This window comes from Telmatherina bonti (assembly GCF_933228915.1).
Source record: "Telmatherina bonti genome assembly, chromosome: 3".
Classification (NCBI taxonomy): Eukaryota; Metazoa; Chordata; class Actinopteri; order Atheriniformes; family Telmatherinidae; genus Telmatherina; species Telmatherina bonti.
Window position 1 is genome coordinate 16,249,802 of NC_136621.1, and position 22,368 is coordinate 16,272,169.

Genomic DNA, 22,368 nt, shown 5'->3' on the forward strand with positions numbered 1-22,368 from the left:
CTACAGTGTTACAGTGTTGAATCCTCATCAGACATGTGAGCGGCACTGTTTCTTATCACCTAAACGCATGTTTGAGTTTGAGTTTGAGTTCCAGCACGCTCACCGTTCGGTTTCCATAGCGACGAAAAACGCGTCGTTTTAGAGAGTTTTTTCTACTTGGAAATCCTTGTGACGTTCCGGGTGATAAGGTTCGGTGATTGGTTACCTTCTACTGGTTAACAAGGGCATGTACAAATACATCAGGCGGGTGGAAAACGTCGGATAAAGTTATTTCCAACGATGGCTGGTGAGTTTACCAAAGAGAGACATCCAGTTGCATTCGTTGCTGTGGGGTTGCTGTTTTCCACTTTGTTTTCAGGGTCTGATTCAGGTTCCAACATGTAGGGCTGCATGTTATGTGTTGACATTGTATTTTGTTTTTTTATAGAGTTCATATTAGCCTAATCCTTCTGTTTATCAGATGTTCCGCTTAATGCGGAAGAGTCTCAATCCACTCGTTTTGCCCGCAGGCTGATCTGACAGCCTACGGAGAGGGTCGGTCTGAAGTAAATAAAGCCATTTGTGACAATAACTCGATCAACCCCAGATTGATTAATTTATTTTTGTCAGAAAGAAAAATAAATTAGCCTGAAATGCACATAATAGTTCCACTTTAATGTCTCCAATCAGGAGGGAAAGAGGTCTGTGATTACCACGTTAACATATTTAATAGGTGTGGCCGGGACTGTTATTAGCCTACTGCAGTAGTGCTAGAATTAAATGAGTGGCTGTATTAAACATGTCTAATAGTGGTTTGATACATTTTCCTTGCTCAAAACGTCATTGTACATTTTAATTATGAGTTTATCTGAATTCTTATCACACATATTGTGTCATGCATCATGAGCATGGTTCATGCAGATGGTTCTTCTCATGGGTGAAGGTACCAAAGAGTGTAATGTGCTATTCTATTATCTCATAAAGCGTAAGCTCTGATTACACAATGTACTTCAGCAATAGTCTTTATATGGTCCTGTGTTGCAGACACCGAGAATTTGCAAAATTATAAGTGTAAAAAACACTACGCCCGAACAGGGACTTGAACCCTGGACCCTCAGATTAAAAGTCTGATGCTCTACCGACTGAGCTATCCGGGCTCTAACTCAATAATTCTGGACCATCATAATCACTCGATTACATGTGTGTCGTGTGTATGTCGTGTGTATGACTGTCCACTGTGGTGTATTATGTTTTGCTTATCTTGCTAACACTCGTCGCTTCGTCTCCCTCGTAGCTCCATGCTGAGGTGTCTGTCCTGTCCAACTTCTCTTTCAATGTGCAATACAGCACTTTGTCTGGCATTTGGTTTTTTTGTTTGCATGTTTTTGTTAGCAGCGTGGTGTGGTCGCTAAACCGAGCTTTTATCGACCTTGTCATGTCGGTTGTCTGCTTCTGCTTTTCTCAGAAAATCCAAGACAGATATCTTCAGTAGTAAAAATGAAAGCAAATGACATTTTAGGTTTTCTAAACCGGATAGACGACCTGTAAATCTCTGGTACAGAGGCCGAGGGCGGCTTCGGCCTTCTGCAGCAGGGATGCTAACATTAGCATAGCACCTGCCGTGTTATAGTACCAGTTTTGCAAAAACGCTAAAACGGCACCCTTTCTATGTACTTGGTTTAATGAAAACATTAACGACAGATCTACAACTGTATACGTATATTAGAGTTATAATGTCATGCATGACCAGGCGCAACAGGTGGCTCCGTGGCGCAATGGATAGCGCATTGGACTTCTAGTCAAACACTTGAGGAGTGATTCAAAGGTTGTGGGTTCGAGTCCCACCGGAGTCGCATTTTTAACTTTATATTCATATTTTGTAATACTTTAAATACAAATTTGTATTTGATGTTTTTAGATTATAGTTTTGTTATATTGTGTGTATGTATCTTCTGTATGTGTTCTTCTATGGACTTAATTCAGTTTAATAAACACATAACTGTATACTGACAACTTCCCACACCGCAACCAAGTCGTGAATAATACGCAAATCTCACCAGTGTCAGGGGTAAAGAGATCTAATATAAAGTTTAGTTCAAGGTCTAAAACTGGGTTTCGTACAATATCTAAAACCAGTCGAAAACTGTGTCTAAAACCAAGTCTAAAGTTAAAAAAAAAAAGGTCTAAACTAAGTTTAAAACTAGCGACTCGTCTGTCTGATCACGCTGAACCGAGAACAAGTATCTGTGTATTTGCAAACTCTTCAGCATGTAGCAGTGGTTAGCCAATCTTCATAGCTGCCTCACTAGAACAAAATTCTTCCCAGTCTTTATATATAGATATGTATATTTTAACTATAAAGTTACAAATCTGTGATTTAATCGTCAACATTAACGCCACATTTCAGCCCAGCATCAGGTCCCTTCTGTTGTGTGCCAACCAATACATGACACTTTCTGATAATAAAACTTACACACTTTTACAAAAACCCATGACAAGAGGTTAGAACTAAAGTCCAGATGTGTTTTTTCTTTTTTGGCTGGTCTACACTTCGTCAAATTTCACAGTTTCTCCCAAATCATTTATTCTTAGCAGCCATTAGCAATAATTAGCATATTAACGACGCCACGATACATGGAAACGCAGACTTTTTTGTTTTTTAATATAAACTTACCGAGCTGTTGTTGGGAGTAATACCCTTCTGTTAATATGCTTTACTCACTTCTGTCGAACTTCTCTGTGTTTCTTTCAATAGAAAAATAAACCTGCAGCCTGCAGGTCTCTGACTCGGGAAGTCCTCGTGAATTAAAGATTCTTCTTCTTCACACTCAGCTTTTTTTTTTCTTTCCACAGCTGAAGGTTTCCTGCTGCCAGAAAACCAACAGCGGCGCATTTTCATTTGCTGGATATTGTTCAACAACAAGCAGGATAAAGAAAAAAACAGACCAATTTCTCACCAGAATTACACACGCACTTCCCAATGCAAAAATGGCAGACAGTCGAGGTCAATACTGTTATGTTTATCTGTTTGTTTGTCTGTCTGTCTGTTTGTTAGCAACTACCTAAAAAATTTCAGAATGCATTTTTATTTATTAATTATTTTTTTCTGAATGGGTTGTAGTGATCTGAATCACCCTCTAAATCAATTTGAATTTTTTTTTTTTTTTTGAAGGACTTTCTCAGTGCCACTTACAGGTGCATTTAAAGTAGGAATTTAATGCCACAATAAATGGTCAGGATGTTTGGCCTAAAAAAAAAAAAAAATAATAATAATAATTATAATAATACTGAAGTTCCCGACATGTTTTTTGAAGATATCAAGGAGAAATCTGGATTCCAGCAAAATTCTGGATATTACAATGCAGAGCAGAAAAAATAGGGGACCTTTGGAAATTATGATATGAACATGCAACAAACACAATATAACCAAACATTGTTGATTCATGATCATGTATCTAGGAATCTAATCATGTTTACATATAAAATGAAAGTAGGACTATAACAAAGAGTGGAAATCACAACGTGGGTGGAAAATGGCTGCATGGAGGTGTTTGCTCTCATAATGCTTTTATCTGCGTTTTAATGTTCATGCATTTCAGCTTTGTTTTGTGTGTCTTTCTAAGTATGTCAGATTCATTCAAGTCTTTTTTTGATTGTTTAAAAACACATATTTTTCTTTTTTATGCTGGACATTCAGCAGAGTCTATGTTTCCATGTCACAGAAAACTTCTGAGGTCTGGTTGTTTCAGCCACTAGATGGAGGCTGCACATGTGTGCAGTTTTCCAACACCTGCTCTGGGATCAGCGATGCCTCAGTAGCCAACATAAGACGAGAGGAGAGGTTGCCAGGACTAAACACACAGAAGTTGGAGCTGCATGTAGGTTCAGTCCGATCAGCTCATCCATCATGGCAGTGCTGAGAGCTTTTGTGGCCTTTCTCCTTCACCTGGTTTCCTCTCTGACGGTAAGATGCTGTAAAACCAAAACTATCTGCATGCAAATATGGAGTGATTATAAACGTCAATATTTATGATAGCTGGAGTTTCAACCTTCACTAAAACAAAAAAAACTTGATTAGAGTATCTTTTTACAAAACAGCCGTAGTCTTTTATCTGAAATGGAGACAAGCTGTTTTTAGTAATACTGAAAACTCTCTTATTTGTTTTTCATTCTTTAATTTTTCAGATAAAACTTTAGAACAAAGTTACTGTGAGACTTAATGCGATAATGCAGGTTTATGACCATCAAATCTTTGCATATAGTCATGCAAAAGTACAAGTAAGTTAATAACATGATTATTTCAGCTATATATTTGGACAATAATAACAATAATAAAGCTGTTAGCAGCAGTAATGGTTTCCAGTATGATCTTGCCAGTGTTTCTTCAGATTTCCAGCACCAGTTTCAGATTTCAAAGACATACATATTGTTCTTTATAGATAAATAGGTGAGTCAGCTCAGATGCTCTGGATTACTACATATGTGGAAAAGTACACATATTTACAATTAAAGTAACTTTTAGATCAGGAAAAATAACTGATCATAATGTAAATATATTTTTCACTTCCAGATACCTGGGATTAAATGTGAATTTGTTGATTCACTGTCATCTGGAAGTTGTGATAAATGTGTGAAGAGGTCAAATAAAATAAATATGCAAATAAAATGAATAAACAACATACCTCCAAACCATAAAACTTCCTCCACCGTGCTTCACAGTTGGTTACATTACTGAAAATGATGATAAAAACGTTGTATTTGTTGTATTTAACTTTTTTCATAAGTTTAATATAACAAAGCCTCTGAATATGATCTTATTATGATTTTAATTCTTATAAAGAATTAATTTTTATAAAGAATTAAAATTGGAAGCATGGAAGCAGCAATGAATTCATACCTCCATCAAAGAGGTTGGTTTTGCCTGCGTTCATCTATCTGCCTGTGTGTCTGTCGGTCTGTTTGCAAATTTACAAAATCACTACGGGCTGGATTTCTGTGGGTTTTTATTTTTATTTTTATTTTTATTTTTATTTTTTTGAGAACAGGTCTTGGTCGGATTTAGATTCTGTTAAATATTGAGAGTGATTTGAGAGGAATTGAGGTCTAATCTAATTTTATCTGCATAGTAAATGAAGTTTGACTTGTTTCATAGAAGCAATCTGTCTAAGAGCAGAACCTTGCAGAGCCTTATTACCAACTCTAAAGTGTGTGGATAAATCCTCAATTTCCTTTCCTAATTTTCGTTGTTTTCAAAGTCCAGCTTATTTCTCTGTTTGTGTCCAGGCCCCTGTCCCATGTGAGGAGAGGGTTATCCATCTGGAAGCAGAAATTCGAGGTCTGCTGAACGTGATCAACGACCAGCACCGTTATATCCTGGAGCTCCACAACACCCAGTCGCTGTCGCTGCAACACCTCCCCAATGCACACCTGGGCCCCGAGAACATCTACAGAGGTCGGTTCCCATGAAACTCGTAGCACGCATTTGTCTTGATCACACCTCCTGCATGGAAGATCATTTATTTGCCCAGATTTTAAACGGAAAGCAAACACAAAATCTTACAAGTTCATAACCATTTACTTAATATCGACATGCGGGAAACTAAAAAACATGAGGAAAATATGAGGGAAACTAAGCTGAAATAAAAACAAAATTCTACACAGGTTGGATCATTAATGTCCTCATTTCTGTGCCAGGAAAACCGTCCTTCAGGGATTGAGGAGGAAACTGTTTGTATTTCTTTTGTGTTTCTGAACTTTTATTTTGTGGGATTTACACCACTTAAACTTCCTGTCTCTGCAAGGTCCTTTGTGTTGTGTTCATATTTACATATTTGTCCTTACCAGTGGATGGAATAACTCTCATTGCTCTATTAATCATGTCAGCACTGTGTGGGAATTTTTTCCTTAAAGAGTTTTCATCAATTTTAAACCTTAAAAAACTTGAATCTAAAAACTTTTTTTTTAAATTTTTGCTGTATAAAGTTTATTTATTATTATTATTATTATTATTATTATTATTATTATTATTATTATTATTATTATTATTATTATTATCTAGGATGGGTAAATAATTGGCAGCAATACTGTTGCATTATTTTTTTACAGTGCTATTTTAAACAATCACAAAAAATTTTACTGTGGCAAAATTGTCTGTAAATATTATAAATTAATATTTTTCTGATTTGTATAATTCAGTTTTTTTTTTTATTCAATCTGAAATATATAATGAAATAATTGTAATTTATTGTTTTTAAGCCATTGATTGCCAGTTTGTTTACAAAACGCATTTTTTAAGGAACAAAAAAATTAAATAGTTACTATAAAATGCGTTGTATGTATTGAGTTTAAAAAAATGCTCCAATCTGATGGATAAATTTATAAATGAAAAACAAAAGGGAAGTAGTCCAAAATTAGGTTGTAATATAAAAGATATAGATGTTTTTTATGTTAAGATAAACATCAAAGTCAAAAATGGCATTTATAGTGGTATTTTAAGGGACATTTTATTTTCAGATCAAATGTGAGTCTTTGTGCAGCTTTGGCATCTTAGGATCTGACACTAAAGTTGTAGAATTAAGTAAAACAATATTTGCTGGGAAATATTTAGACCCATTTATTTAATCAGCTGTAAAGGCACAAGATGTCCTTAAAGGTTTTATTCATGGTTAAAGACCCACCAACAGCCGTACATCAGACTGAACTGCAGCCATGAACAAACACACCTCTGCACTGAGTTCAGAGAAATCGGAGTGTTTGAACTTTCCTCCTCTGCAGCGTTTCTTCCCACATTGATCCGTTGCAACATCCGCAACGATGCACAAAAAGAGTTGAACCTTCTGCTCTGTCCGATCACACAATTTCTCCGGGCATGTTGACACAACGTTCCTTGTTTGTTAGTTTTATGTTTGTTTTTAATCTCATGGTAAAATGAAAGCTGAGACTCCAGAAGGACTTCCAAATTCAGTGTGACGTTGCTGCTTTTCTGAAGCGTCTCCTGGTGTTTCTGAGTGTTGACTGAGACATGTGTTGACAGTGTTGACAGCAGATCATGACGGCATGTTCATGACTCAAGTATGTTACATCTAACGTGTGTACCTGCTTCTGGTTTGTGTGTCAGACTGCTCTGAAGTGTTCGAGGACGGCAACGTGGCCAGTGGGCTGTACGTGGTCCGGCCCGACGGCTCTCCCACGGCGCTCAGCGTCTTCTGCGACATGACCAATGGAGGAGGATGGACCGTCTTCCAGAGGAGGACAGATGGAAAAGAAAGCTTTGACAGGTGTGTGCAATCTTCACACACACACATAGCCTACAACAAGACTTTCCTCTTACAAGTGAACATATGCATCGACTCTGTGTGTGTTTGTGTGTTTTTGTAGAGCCTGGGTGGAGTATAAGCATGGGTTTGGAGACCTTTACTCTCCAAAAGGAGAGTTCTGGCTGGGAAACGAACCTCTGCACCACCTCACTGCACAAGGTGTGTATACGTGTGTGTCATCACAAGCCACCTCAGACGTTGTGATCTGTTTAACCCGGTTGTCTCGTAGGCAACTATGACCTGCGCATCGACATGGAAGACTTTAAGGGGAACAAACGCTTTGCAGAATACAAGAACTTCAGAGTGGATGACGAAAAGGTGAAAAACACACAGATGCAAACTAAAACACACCCCTAGTGAAGGTACAGGATCAACAATACTCCTTGCTTGTGGAAACATCTGAAATTTTTTATTGTGGATGAAATCATTGGATCTGATTGTAAATTGGCTGCTCTGGTTCTCCTAACCCCCCCATCCATCCATCCATCCATCCATCCATCCATCCATCTGTTTCTTCCACCTCTATCCTTGCCAACTCCAGTTCCCATAACATTTTCTTATTTAGACTATGTCAGTTCTTGTGTTGCTATGGAAACAGAAGCAAGGTCGTCTGGTAGTTCCTTCTGTTCATTCGTCTGCCCATTTCTCTGGTCACACTTGTAGTCGGGGAGATGTTTACGAAGCATAGATGATTGTTTGGGTTTCTACTTTGATGGAGCCCCAGTAGGTGACATCATTCTTAAACCTGGAAGATGTGCACGTCACAATGAGCGCGACGGAAACAAAGAGCTGTTCCGGTTTATGAAGGACTTTTGACTCAAACTCTTAAAAGACAAACAAACACAACAAGAGGAAACTAAGAATTAAGAAGGTAGATTTATGTATGAATGTATTTAAAATCCAGTTGTGAGCAGATGTGACGTTGGTTTCCATCATCCAAACTATTTCTCCAGCTTGACGGATCCATTTAATCTGCTCGTGTTTTCATTTTAGGTTTAATGAGAAAACAAAAGAAGTTGTTTCTGTAAAAATCAGACCAGGAAGATGCACATGTTCTGCTTATTGTCAGTTTTTCCATTGAACACAACTTAAAGCAGGCTTTCAGTAAAATGGGACAAGACAGTATCTGTAAACGACTAGGTAGAAGTAACGATAATTACATAACTATTAACTATTATACCAGTTCAACAGATTTTTATTCCTTTTCCTATGTTTATTAGTGATTTTGTCTTGTTAATTCATTGTGTGTCCTAACTTTTCACTTTTTTTAGTGTTGTTTGGCCTTTTGATTATTTTATAGCAGCCTTAATTTTTTTTTTTTTTTAATTCATTTTAATCCTTTAAATATCTTTTAGTGGATTTTAGTCTTTTAATTTTTTGGTGTAGTTTGTAGTTTTACATTTCTTTAGTGTACTTCAGACATATTTGTGTATTCTGTTTCTCAAGTCTTTTAATGTCATTTTGGGGTGCAGATTTTCTGGAGGTGTTTGGAAGATTTCAGCATTTATATGTCATATGAACAGCGCTTTGGAAACCATTTGGTCTAAAATGTGCTGTGTAAATAGAGTGGATTGGATAAAACCAAAAAAAAAAAAAACAGTAAAAAGGCAATAATAACTTTGATGTGCTGTTTGACCCAGAGGGCAAAGGGCAAGTGCTCTAGCACCACCTGTGCCTATCTGTGACACTGTGTGTTTAACACACACACACCTATGTATATTACAAACACATGACGCTTCTCATGCAGTATGACCTGAATCTGGATAATGTACGACTAAAAGTGCTGGGTGGACGTGGGAAGTTATTGAGCATTTTTTAAGCTTTATCTCACCTCCTAGTCTAAAAGAGCTGAGATTTAATCCTGCTTTCTGTCTGATCAGCTGATGGCTGGAAATTCATCTGACGTTCTTCTCTCTGTGTTTTAGACGAAAGCAGCTTCACATAGCTTTAAATTCATCCTGCTGACCCTTTTAATTAATAAATCCTAAAATTTTCATCCTTCCTTGTCATAAAGTTGTAATTTTATTACTTTAATTTAGTGTACAGATGTGAGTATAAACCACTCACATGGACGCTAATGGAGATTCGACTACAGAATAAATCCAAATAAAGAATGAAGTTACAGAAAATATTTGATTTGTTATTGTGTAAAGAAAATAATTATACTGAAGCTGTCTTTTATTGGAGTGCAGAAATGCAATTAATTGCAAAAAATGTATGTGTGACTGCATAAATATATAATTAATAATAGATCAATAAAAGTAGAATAATAATTTGATTAAATCCATTAAATGAAAAGCAGTCGTATTTGTTAGAGTCTTAAAGCTTTGTAAAGTCTTATTTCTAATATAACAGGAAGCAAAAAGGCTTTTATTGATCCAGAACAGAAATCTACGATTCTGCGACGTATTTAACATATTCAACGTTTTTTATTTTTAATCTGAGTTTATCAATTTGTTTCTCTCTTGAAACCAAACCAGTCGGGGTGTCAAATGGGTATGAAACCAGTTAGAGATCCATGACTGAATAATATAAAAGGCTTTGTGTTTATTATTTTTATTTGACATATTTTTCAGTAAGTACTGAAATACTTGCAGTGATGCTTTATTTCACTGCAGATCATCTGAGCTCAGCATATTTAATGTTGCCTTGTAAGTTTAATTTAATTTGCCAGAATTCATCTTGTTTTTGTTCATTTGAAGTTTCTGCTTGGTTATAGACGGATCAGGACTGCAGGCCAATCCAACACCGGGACCTCCGTGTCCCTCAGCCTTACCTTTGGCTGCTTCATAAAGCTGGTTCTGTCCTGATGTCCGCTGATGGACATCAGGGAGCCGTGTTCTCTTGTTTTAGTGGCTTCATAGGAAGATAAGGAGAAAAATATATTGCTGATTTCCAAAAAAATTAATAATCTGAAATATTCTGTTCAGGGACTTGTTTCAAGGTCTTTTTTTTTTTTTTTTTTTTTTTTTTTAAACTAAATATGGGATTACCTTCATGATTTCTGTCATGTTATGATTGGAAGGCATCTGTGACAGAGCATCGCAGTTTTAATCATTTTAAATGTAAAATCTATGCGACCGAAAACATCAGCATATTATTTGTGATGTTGGAGGTTTACTTCATTATTATTCTACGCTGAAGATCTTAATGATGTTGCTGGGATGTGACCTGATTATTGAATCGTGCCGTGCAGAACTCTTCGTGGTTTTACTAGCTGTCAGAAGCATCTTGTCCTGGGAAGTGTACAAACATGGCCATTTGCCCGATAAAAGGATTAATTTATTACTGTAGATTCAGTCTTGCATTTGAAACATGCTGCACATTCTAGTAAAAGATATTTGTGAATTTTTGCCCAAATTGTAATGTTCCCACAACTCCTCCCAGCAGTTCAAAGACATTTTGACATTGAGGACGCAACATGATGATGAGTTTCAGGTTTTATTTTGTCCCATTTTTTCTGCAGACACATCTTACATCACCGAGCCTGCCTTTTAGCATGTTGTTTAGTCTTCCCTTTATTGAAATTCCTCCAGTTTCCTTGGATGCCTTAATGATGTTCTGAACTGCAGACAGAGAAATATGCAAAAATGTGAGGAGGAATGGGAACATTAAAAAAGTCAATATTCTACCACTTTTAGTGTTGCAGCTCGGAAATGGAAAAAATGAAGGTTTGTTAATAAACAAAGAGAAAACTTGTAATATATTTAGTAAAAATTACATTAAGAATCAGTTTCTTTCACGAATGTCCCGACTTTTTGCTGATTTGTGTTGCAATTTAACTCTAAATTCTCCATTCAGTCTTTATAAAACAAGTTTACTTTTTTGGTCACATCCAATTAATCAAATGTAGGATTTTTTTTAAAAAAAACTCCATCCAGACTTAAACTTGTACTGGCAGAAATAAACTGATTGGAAAATGTACAAATAGATCTTACATTATGCTGCGCATTACATTTGTCCTTGTGTTTAGGTTCTGCCTGAGCTCCTGTATATTCAGCTCAGAGTTTAGTCAGTTATTTTGCAGATTTTTATATTATATTTATATATATATATATATATATATATATGTATATATATATATATATATATATATATATATATATATATATATATATATATATAAAGGCAACCTTTCCACATTTTTAAAATTCCTCTGAGGAATTTGACAATTTTGTCTGTGGGTAAAAAAAAAAAAAAACCAACTTCTAAGCCATTAACCAGAATCCTGAATCATCTTTTATATTTGAAGAGCTTTTTTTTGTGAGTAAAGTGTTTTTCCAGCTCTAATAACCCAGATATGTTCTACTATGACTGCCTTTGACATGAATCATGGTACTGCTAGTTTCCACGGCGATGCAAGAGGTTTTATTGTGAATTATCTTCTCTTTCCATCATATACCATCATGGGCTTCACTTCTCTCTGGATCTTTCCGTTTCTAAGGTGAATTCTGGGACTATCCCTCCATTCTCCTGACTGATCATTAACAGAGGTGTCCATCATCATCAGTGGATGGCTTCCTGAGAACAGTACCTCCATAATCACCTATTAAAAAACACCTGAAAAACTACTCAGGTTTACCTTCTACTGTGGCACAGTTCCTTATCAGACATTAATTCACTCATTCCTAGATAATTTAGGCTGCTATCTTCGTCTGAAAGCAAATACGTGGCTTAGGTAGCTAATAAAAGCTTTAAATGTCTGCCGAAATACTTCAACTCTGCTCCTGACTGTGTGATGTACAGGACCAGTACCAGCTCCACATCGGGGAGTACACCGGGGATGCAGGTGACTCTCTGGCTGACGCGCGGATGGCAAACATGAACAGTCCGTGTGCAGGTGGAATCAAATTCAGTACCTACGACCACCCAAACTACATCAACGCAGACAGAGACAACGGGCGCTGCATCAGGCTCAGCAAATCAGGCTGGTGGTTCTGCAGGTAACTAACACACACACACACACACACACTCTTCAGGTTGCATTAACTCAAAGAGCACAAACAGCACAGAGTTCCCTTGTCTGTCATCACAGATGTGACTCCGGTAACCTGAACGATCATTACTACAACGGACCCTTTAAAGCGATGACGGACGACGGCGTGGCGTGGTACATATGGCACGGCTGGTCATACGCCATCAAGTCCGTGGTGATGATGCTGCGAGCTGCTGATCTCAAACACCCACCGCCCATAATTGCGCGGTGGCCGGAGCAGTTCGTGGAGTATGATGGAAATAAGAAGTCTAATTACCATCAGTAAGCCGGAAGCAGCTCGGACTGCAGCCTGAAGAGGCTCAGGTGCACACAGCTGCAACCCAAACACACCTGCTTTCCTCCTGTCTGTGTACGTCCGTTTCACCTCAAATAAAACAATTAACCCATTTTATATCGTATGGATTTTATTCTGTGTCCAAAATACAATAGAACATTGTACACTGAGGCATTCTGGGTAAATCTGAGGTTCAGGGTGACACATTTTTCAATCAGGAACAAGTGTGGAAAAGTGAGTCATTGTTTGGGGCCATTTAGGGCACGAGGTGATTTCAGGGAAGTTGTTTTATGTAAATAAACTGCATATTCATCTCCGGCTTTACATCCAAGGGTGATTACATTCCACGGAGTAGATTAAGGTAGACGTTGTGAGGAGTTTACACAGAGGAACACACACACACACACATCCACCAGTGTAGAGGTCGGTGTGAATGATTCTGGTCAGATTGTTCCAGTTTGTCCACAAACACACATCCAGTTCATCCACTTCTTCCAGACGTTCGCAGCAGATCAGTGATTGAGCTTCGCTCTTTGGGAAAACAACAACCTCTAAAGAAAAAAGGCAAAATAATCTCAGGATCCATCGTCAGATACCAGTCATTTTATCGTCTCCACAAATCTCCGTTCCACGCGAAATCAAAGTTTTTTTTCCTCACCAGTTTCTTATGAAGCGGAACAGGACGGGAAACTTCTGCTGTACAAAAATGAAAAAGAAAAGAGTCACGATGACGTGGAGCTTCTGTACAGACCCTGAGCTGCGCCCGCTGTTCAGTTTCCTTCAAAGAAGAAAAGTTTATCTGATCAGGCATTTGGTAGAGACGGGGAGCGAGGACAGTCCCACGCTCTGGTTTAAGTGCACGGTGCCGCTGCAGCGTCCTCGCCTCCAAAACAACTTCCACGTGCTGCCCTCGGAGCGAAGAGGCTCTTCTTCTGCCGGGCAGGCTTGCTGGGTTTGTTGTGAGGTTATCTGGGTGATAACGGTGCAGCTGTGGGGAAGGAAGCAGAGTTCTGCGGTGAGCCGAAGGGTGAGGTGGGCGAGAGGCGGCGAGGACTCGCCAGCAGGTCGCCGTTGTGAAGCTTCCACAGCAGCTCCTCGTTCTCCATGGACAGACGCTTGTTGACCTTGGACTCCTTCTGCAATGTCTGCTGGAGGATGGCCTGCTCGTTGGACAGCTGCCTGCAGGGGGAGACAGAGAGCACCAGACAGGAAACATCAGATGTAGACAAGATGCCGTGGGATCCATTGGCGGTCCAGGAATGTCTTAACATGGACATAACTGCAAATATATGTGTGTGTTATGTTGGGTTGATTCTGAGAAAGTGAGATGCAGACCAGAAACAACTAAAGAAACTGATAAATGGCTTTATGTTCACTGTATTAACAGTGAATGTCATCCTTTTTTCTTTTTTTTTTTTTTTTTTAAACAATGGGAACACAAACATATCTTGATGGACACAAGAGATAAAAATCTGCTTGGTTGTGTGGGAACGCTGCAGGAGCAGATGGAGAAATAACTCGCCACATCTATCTCATATTCATGCAGCAGGGTAATGGGGGGAGGTTACGTACTTTGAGAGGGCAGCGTGTTTGTCCATCCTGGCCTTGTAGTCCTCATTCTCCTGCTGGACCTTCTTCAGACACTCCCCCAGCTTCACGTTGGTCTCCACCTGCAGAATGCCGTCACACACTGAGCTCAAACAGCGGAGCCTCAAACAAGCCCGTCACACACTGACACAAAGCCAGAGAGACACCTACTAGTTTGTCCAACTCCATCAGCTTCTTCTCTTTCTGGTGCAGCTGATTGTTCTTGATCTCCAGCACCACCTTCAGACTCTCCAGCTCCTGCTCCAGGTACACAGTGTGCGAATCCTTCTGCACACACACACACACACACACACACACACACACACACACACACACACACACACACACACACACACACACACACACACAGAGCATCGCTGTATGAAACTTCAGTGAAGATAAAGCCATGATGTGTGTGTGTGTGTGTGTGTGTGTATGTGTGTGTAGTATGCATGTAGACCAGCAGAGGGCAGTCATGATGAGCAGAGAAGCTTCTGATAGTTTTGACCTGAGAAACCAGCTGGAGAACAAGTCCTGCAGAAAGTCTGTTTCAGAAACATCTCTGTTGGGATGAACTCGTCCATCTCTGCGTCAACTCTGAGAATACAAGTCTCTCTGGATCATTTAGGAAAGATGCACCGCAGTGAACTAATCTACGTTGAATCAATAAACCTAACGAGGGACTTCCACTTTCAGATTTATCTCCACAGTGGGCATGTAGAGGCTGAGAGCTGGGAAAATAATCTGTCAGCAAATAATTTCATCCTTTAAAAGTAATCACATTTTATTTTAAGCATTAACTTTAGATCATTTTAGAAAGATCAAATGTTTGGCTATTTTATTGTATTTGAATGAAAATAACTACTAATCAAAACCTACATGTCTCCATGGATTTAAAAAAAAAAAGAAATAAAAAAACAGGAGATGCTTTGATCCAACAGATTCAGCTGATAACTAACCAAGAGCGCCACCTACTGACCAAACTAGTCTGCTAAACATTCAGTTGGAAGATACAGCGGAAAAGTGAAACACCACTGCTCAAACCGCCGTTTTCTAAATTTCTACTCTTTCTCCAAACACAAAGGAAACTGCTAAGTTTTTTCTAATGGTTTGCGGCCGTCCATCTTCCTTCTGGTGTCATTCAGAGGTTTTCAACAGGCCTGAGATGTGTGTGTAGTAATCCTCCATCCAGACATTGATCCTTCAGGCTGTTCTGCTGTAATCCTCCGAGTTGTGGAGATCGTCAAGTAAAGTTTTTATAGAATATTCTTGTATGTGGCTTTATTAACACCTTTGCTGAAGCACCCTGATCATCTGTAAGTAACAGGCAGTGTGAGACGCTGTGGCTTGTGGACCTCTTCAGGTCTCCATCTAACCATGAAACCATGTTGGACGGAGGTCATTGCTTCCAAGTGTAGTAATGTGATAAATCAGTATTGTTAATGTTATTTACAAAATACATATTTTACTTTGTTTTATAAAGAAGGCACACATTGGTTTATTGTGTTTCAAGACATGACTAATAATCGTTATTATTTTTCACTGGTTCATGTTTTTTTCATAAAGAAAAACGTTGGGGTGACGCTGTATGTGTGGTGTGTGTGGAACGGGAAGCGTAGAAGAAGACAGGCGGGAGAGAAAAAAGGAGAGGACACGAGGGTACACGTGGGGTTTTTTTTTTTCCGACGTCCGGCAGGGAGAAGAACAGGTGCGTGGGACGTCACAGAGCTTGGCCACGTACAGGACAATCTGCAGAAGTGTTCTTCACTTTTTGGTTGACTGCTGAGGACTGGATTAGCGACCCGCAGCGCAGAGAGTGAGCGGCAGCACATCGCCGGGACAGACCAGCAGGCTAAAGCGGAAGCTAGCGCCAGACCGTCCGGCATCTGCCAGGAGAGCGGCAGCGAGAGAAAACGCGTCGCTGCCAGCGGACCGCCACTCACCTACATCGGAGATCTCAGGCAGGAGGATTTCTGCTTCATGCTGTTGCTTTCAGCAAGGATGGGAAAAAGCCAGCGACTGGTATGATCGTTGCATTGAGGGTTTTTTTTCTCTCCATTTATCTGAGCTCCAACGCGCGCCAACGTTCCGAACTACAAGCTGATATAGACACAGAGTGCACTCTAAAAAAATACTGGTAGGAAAAAAAAAAGGGTTGAAATACTTTACATCCCAGGTTCTTGTATTGACATTCGTTGAATACACAAGTAATCTGAAATTCAGTCTGTGTTTTGCATTGTTTTTTATTCTGGTAAAAGCCTACACTGTTAAAAAAAAAAAAAAAAATAAAAAATATATATATATATATATATATATATATATATATATATATATATATATATATATATATATATATATTTCTAAGCTAACTAGTTATGGACAGTGCTAAGTCATACTGGTGCTCCTTATAGTTCCTGAGGAGTCATTTTTTTGGTTATGCATTTGTGAATAAGACTAATAATAGACCCTAGACACAGTTTTGATACATTGAGATGTCTCTTCTGCCATCGTGTTAATTTGCTTTCCAGAAAAGAGCGGGTGTATTCAGAGAGAACACTCCCTTACCATACGAGCCGGGTGGCAAAAAGGGTTACACAAGTTTCACCCCAGTCGCAGTTTGACACTAATGGCTACTTGATGTCAGCCTATGTTAGGTGACGGAGCTTTGTTGTTGTTCTGGTAAAGCAGAATGAAACTTGTATGCTAGTCCTATTACATACTATGTATTATGTAAATAGTGCTGATGTCTTACTTTGCTGTATACTCTAAATATCCTCTCTAACCAGATGAAACTGGGTGGATTGTGTGTTTCGCAGCGTGTGTGGAGTTTACCAGATTTTTGTCGCTGAGTATTCGCCTCCTCTCCTCTTCAGCTCGCAGCTTCTCGCTCAAATCCTCCTTTTCTGCAGACAGTTCAGAAATCTTCTCCTGCAACAGAGACGGAGCTGAGAGTTTAATACTGCAGCGATCTTTCTTCTGTGTATCATGAACTCCTACAGGACAGTTTCTTCAAATATCTCCGTGAAGTTTAAATAAAACATGATGCTGTCACCGTGGAAACAAAGCAAATGGCAGGAGAGATTTGACGTTGTTTAAAGAGAAGAAGGTAGAAGTCGTGATGTGTAAATGAGCGTAAATCTGATTAAAGCGGTTCTTACAGAGAGAGAAGTTTCAGTCTCCTTCAGGGTTTTCTGCAGATCTTCCAGCTCCGTCCGCTGCATCGTCTTCAGCTCTGAAACGACAAGCAATTCATGAATCTCAACAGATTAACTGTTTACCTGAGACCGGTGAGACCCGCACACACCTTGTATAGATGTCTCATACTCCTGTTTGAGAGACTCCATCTTCTGGCTGTGACTGACTTCCTGGTTCTTCCTCTCTGCTTCCTGTCGGCTTCTCAGCTCCTCCACCTGAGGAACGCAGCAAAAGATCAGATCAGATCTGCTTCCGACCAGGTGATGTCAGGTGTCCTCGCTGATCCCAGGTGAAACTAATTTATCTATGCATCGCATTTCATGCATATTAAACTTAATGTGCTGTTCATAGAACAAGACAGCAAGTTATATATGATGAAGCAACCATTATCATCATCAGCAGCAGCATCATAAACACTGTCAATACACAGATGCAAGCAAATATATTAACTAAACAAAGCAGAATTATCAGAATGAAATAAATCCAGATTTGGATCAGACTCCAGGTTTTCCAGGACTATCTGGGTTGGGATCAGATTTCAGGTTTTCTGGTTGTTTGTTTCAGACATCTGGAGCTGAAAAACTAAATATTTGGTCTGAACTCTCAGGATGGAAAGCAAACTGGACCCAGATGATCTAAGAAGTCTCAGAGGCTTCAGTAGATCAGATCTATATGCTGGACCAGAACCAGAACAAAAGATGTGAGAGTTTTTCTGGTCTTTGTGACGACAGGAGCAGCAGAATTGTAGATTATTCCAATGAAGAGACCACCATAAAGATGGCGGTCTTCTCATGCTGGTCTGTAGATGATGGATGCAACGTGGCTCCTTCCACTTGGAATAACTTACAAACTGATGTGCATCATGCTGTTTTCATGGCAACACTTTACATCCCTTATGGATGCTGAGTGACAGATTTTTAATGATCTCAAAGATCTTACAGAATGGAGTAAGATCAGAATGAGCGTGCATCACTGTCTTTGCGTGTGTGTTGGAGTGTGTGTGCCGACCTGTTGTTCCATCAGCTTGCGGCATTTATCAGCCTCCTCCTGGTACACCTGGTGGACTTTGTCCCACTCTGTTTGGTAAAAACCTCTCAACCTAAGAAACAGTTAAAATGAGATACAGATAGAAAACAGAGGCGCTCCGGGTGCAGCGGAGGTGAAACCTCACCTGTCCTCCAGCTGGACCAGCTCCTCCTGGTGCTGCTCCCCCAACCTCTTAAGGGCCTCCTCCAGACTTACGCGAGCCTCCTCCTTCTCCCTCTGCAGACGCTCGCAGCACTGCGTCGAAGCCACTAGTCGAGAAAAAGAGCAAGTTTAATAAATAAACCGTCTTATCTTTATTAATTCAGAGTATATTTTAATGACTGGGTGCCTTCAGCAGCATTCCCAGATAACCAAGATCACATTTTCTGTTTCTCAGTCACATTCCAGCTTCATTAATCCTGCAGCAAATCAACCCCGAAACATCTGCAAGTCAGAGCAGAGGCATGCAGCGGCCCTCTTTCCTCTCATGGCTACAAGCACATGCACGCCTCCTCCCTCTCCTCCACCCATCATCACACCACTTCCATTTACTGGGTGTCTGTTTGTGATCTGAAATATCTGGGAAAAGATCCAGAAGCGGAGCGGAACACCTGGAACGCTTTTCGCTGCTTCACACATCAGGCAGAGCAGCCCTGCCTGCCGTTTCCACGCCGACAGCCGTCTGCAGCCGGGGACAGTTGCCGTTTCCTCTGAATGGAGCTCTGTGTGAGGGTCTGTTGCCGTGGTGATGGAGACACAAAGTCAGCAGCAGCTGACGGGAACTTAAACACAAACGTCTTTATCGCATGCCGGACAACACACACATGTGCACAGCATGTGTGTGCAGCAGGTGCAAACAGAGACGTCACGTTCTTTTTTCCGACGTGGAAGATTGTGACGAAGAAAAAAACACCTGATGGATCTCGAAGTCTGAATGTTGGCTGTAAACATCTTATTTCCCATCTGATCTTCATTCCTTCCACAGCAGAGCAGAAACCTGTCAGCCAGAGGCAAATTCTGCGCCTTTTAACTTTAAATGCTTCAGGAATAAACACACAGATTTCACTCATAGTGACGCACATCTGTCCTACATCTGTCTGTGTTGATCAAAAAGAGACGGAGAATAATGGAAATCAGATTAAATGAACAAATCGTTGAGAGACACGGAAACACAAAGAGAGACTCATCAAAAAAAAGACAAAAGAAAATATTAAATAAAATCCCCAGAAACAAACTAAGACAGCATGGACTCAGAAAATCTGCAGCAAAACGACCAAAATGACAGAAATATGAAAAAACAATGAACTCTGACTAGTAAACATTCAGCAGAGCAGATGAGGATCTCAGCTAAAAGTATTCATATCGCAACCACACACAATTCAAACCCCAAACAATTACATGGGAATGTAAGAAAAGCATGAGAACAGCACCGTCCACTTCAGGGCTCCTGCTAATTCGTCCCCTTCAAGCAAACTACACAAACAATGTGTCCCATGACAGCCGAGACTCTGCAGGTTACAGAAATGTCTGTTTCATCGTTGTGGGACAGAAACTCTGGCAGCCAGAATTATGAATCACGTCTCACTTATGCAGGTTCTCAGATGAAAAGTTTTATCTCAACATTAAAAGAAACCTCTGAGACGTGGAAACAAAACAACAAATGAAAGAAATTCTAATGAAAAAGATGAAAAAGGAGAAAACAACAATCAGCCCAAATGACCAGAAAGGAGCTAAAATTCAATGTGAGCTTAGAAAATGATCAGGAAAGCAGCGAGTGGGAAAATCATTCGGTTCTGTGGACAGACGGAGAATATTTCTCAGTTTTAAATCACATTATGACAGCAAACTTCAGAGGGACGTAACCGTCATCAGCACCAAACAAACAGGTCGGTCCTGTTCAGTCCAACTCCAGCAGACAGCTGAGTGTTGATGGTGACAGCGGGGGTCCACACATTACTGGCATTCCTCAGCTTGGTGTGTGAGGAGACGAGCCGAGAGGTCAAAGCAGTGAAAGTCATAGCAGGGAGGAGAAGGGAAGTATGAGGACACGCTGAGGAGGTTAGGGTAGGTTTCTCATCTGATGTCGATGGTTGTTTTTAACCACCAGGTTTGATCTTGTGGCGTCCTGCCAAACCCTGCAGCACAGCACACGACACACCCCAAACGCACACGCACACACAAGTACTAATCGTTTTATGGAAATGTAAAATATGAAGGATCTGTTGAAAGTAAGCCTGCAGACGTTTAAAAATTTTTATATGTTGGTTAATTACAGGTTGTTTGAGGGGCATTAAATTAGATTTTTTTTTCCTTCCTCCTGATTGGTTTTATGTAAATGTTGAGATTTATGTTTGCAGTGATTGTCTCCTTTGGTTCAAATAATAAAATCAATCCTGTTCCTAGTTGTCTGGTTTCATCATCTTCATGCTGGGATCCTGGACAACCAATCAGAGCCTGCATTCATCCTACAGATTCTTCTCTTCCGTATCCCTTCACACTTCCTCCAGAAGTCGGTTTTTACCTTTAAATAGTTCTGTAATAATTAAGCTAAATTAAAAAGTTTAATTTAGCTTAATTTAGCAATTTGTTTAGCGGTTTTTACAGATTTTTAAAACAAGTTTTACAGGCCACGTTTGTGGTGAAACGCAGGTCATTTAGTTAGAACTCAGTTCATTTTTATTTACTTAAAAAGTTCGTTTTTTTTATCAATGTCTTAACTCAGTTTCCAGAAAACACTCAATTTTGCACTTAATTCATAAAACAGAAATTCTTCAAGCTAACCCCATTACCATAAAAATGGAGAAAAACAAAGACAGGAGACAATCCAATCCTTCATGTTTTCCTCCTGTTTTTATCCAATAAGAAACTTCAACACGTTTCAGAAAATAGCTTTCTTCCTCCACACATTTGGAAAAGTAATTTAGTTTTATGTTTTTCTTACCTCCATTAGAAATAATCTGTTTTTTACGTCACAAATGAGGAGGTGTTGAAACAAGAACAGAATATCTGGAGTTTCATGTTTTCATGAATGGGCTGGAGCTCAAAATCCTCCTTTATAACTCCTGTAGATTCATTCTTCTCCGTTCAGATTCTAGACAATAAAACGTGCCGCTCTAATAGTTTTTAGGCTAAAATGAGGAGCAGCAGATTTCACAAATATTTTCATATGAATTCTGGTCCTCAAGGACAACAATCCTGCAGGTTTTCAGTGTGTCCCTGCTCCAACTCACCTGATTCAGATTAATGAGTCACTGTGCAGAACTGCATAGGCTGGAGAACCTGCAGGATTGTGGACTTGGAGGACCCATTTTGGACACTCTGGATCTAAACTGATCTGGTTTTAGTCATTTTTAAAGGATTCTGGTTTAAGTTTTTAAACAAAAGGTCAAAGTAAATGATATGATCGAGTTCAGTTAAAGAAAAACAGTTTTGTATTCATTTACGGCTCAGTCTGATCCGGGTCTGCGGTTCTGTTCCAACTGGACTCCGGCGGTCTGCTGTGTTTGTTTACAGCCTTCACGCCAAAACGCCGACCTTTAAATCCGACAGCTGATTGACGCTAATATTACCATGCTCATAAAAACACAGATGACAGACGTGTTTGCAGGTCGTGGCCTGTGTGGAGCTTCTCCTGCTCCCTGCCTCCTCCCGAGCAGCAGCTGCACCAACACCAACACACACACACACACACACCATGTTTGAATGGCTGTTTTCCTGCCTGGCAGGCTGCACGCATGTGTGCCTGGCCATTTGTGTCATATGCAAATATGCAGACAGACGGGGAGCATGCAGGAGGCGGTGTAAGCAGTCAGAAAACATTAGAAAAAGAGTGAGTAGATAGAAGTTAAAAGTGTCAGAGATGTTTATTAAACCCAGATTCAGAACTCAGCTGATGGGACGTGATTTTGTAAAGGACGCTAGTTTCTGGAACTGGTTAAAAGTGATGCGAGCCCGCTCAGGTAGAGGTCACATCAGCCATTTTCTTCAACACTTTA

At 39.7% G+C, this 22,368-nt stretch overlaps 2 protein-coding genes across 2 annotated transcripts in view; one reads left to right on the plus strand and one right to left on the minus strand.

Annotated features, from left to right (window-relative positions):
* Positions 1-3,886: 3,886 nt before the first annotated feature.
* On the plus strand, positions 3,887-12,556 carry fgl1 (fibrinogen-like 1; the record flags this gene model as incomplete). The annotated part of the gene is made up of 7 exons (XM_079262465.1): positions 3,887-3,943; positions 5,263-5,431; positions 7,097-7,256; positions 7,357-7,454; positions 7,525-7,613; positions 12,042-12,238; positions 12,331-12,556. The coding sequence occupies 7 exons, from the start codon at positions 3,887-3,889 to the stop codon at positions 12,554-12,556; spliced, it is 996 nt and encodes a 331-aa protein (XP_079118591.1).
* Positions 12,557-12,694: 138 nt separating this feature from the next.
* LOC306772844 (uncharacterized protein) overlaps positions 12,695-22,368 on the minus strand; it is a 58,343-nt gene continuing 48,669 nt past the window's right edge. The window contains exons 11-18 of the mRNA XM_079262476.1: positions 18,519-18,642; positions 18,356-18,446; positions 17,457-17,562; positions 17,311-17,384; positions 16,985-17,080; positions 14,324-14,440; positions 14,138-14,235; positions 12,695-13,744 (exon numbers count right to left, since the gene is read on the minus strand). Coding sequence (XP_079118602.1) covers positions 13,531-13,744; positions 14,138-14,235; positions 14,324-14,440; positions 16,985-17,080; positions 17,311-17,384; positions 17,457-17,562; positions 18,356-18,446; positions 18,519-18,642 — 920 coding nt within the window. The 3' untranslated portion in view covers positions 12,695-13,530. The remainder of the gene's footprint in view (positions 13,745-14,137; positions 14,236-14,323; positions 14,441-16,984; positions 17,081-17,310; positions 17,385-17,456; positions 17,563-18,355; positions 18,447-18,518; positions 18,643-22,368) is intronic.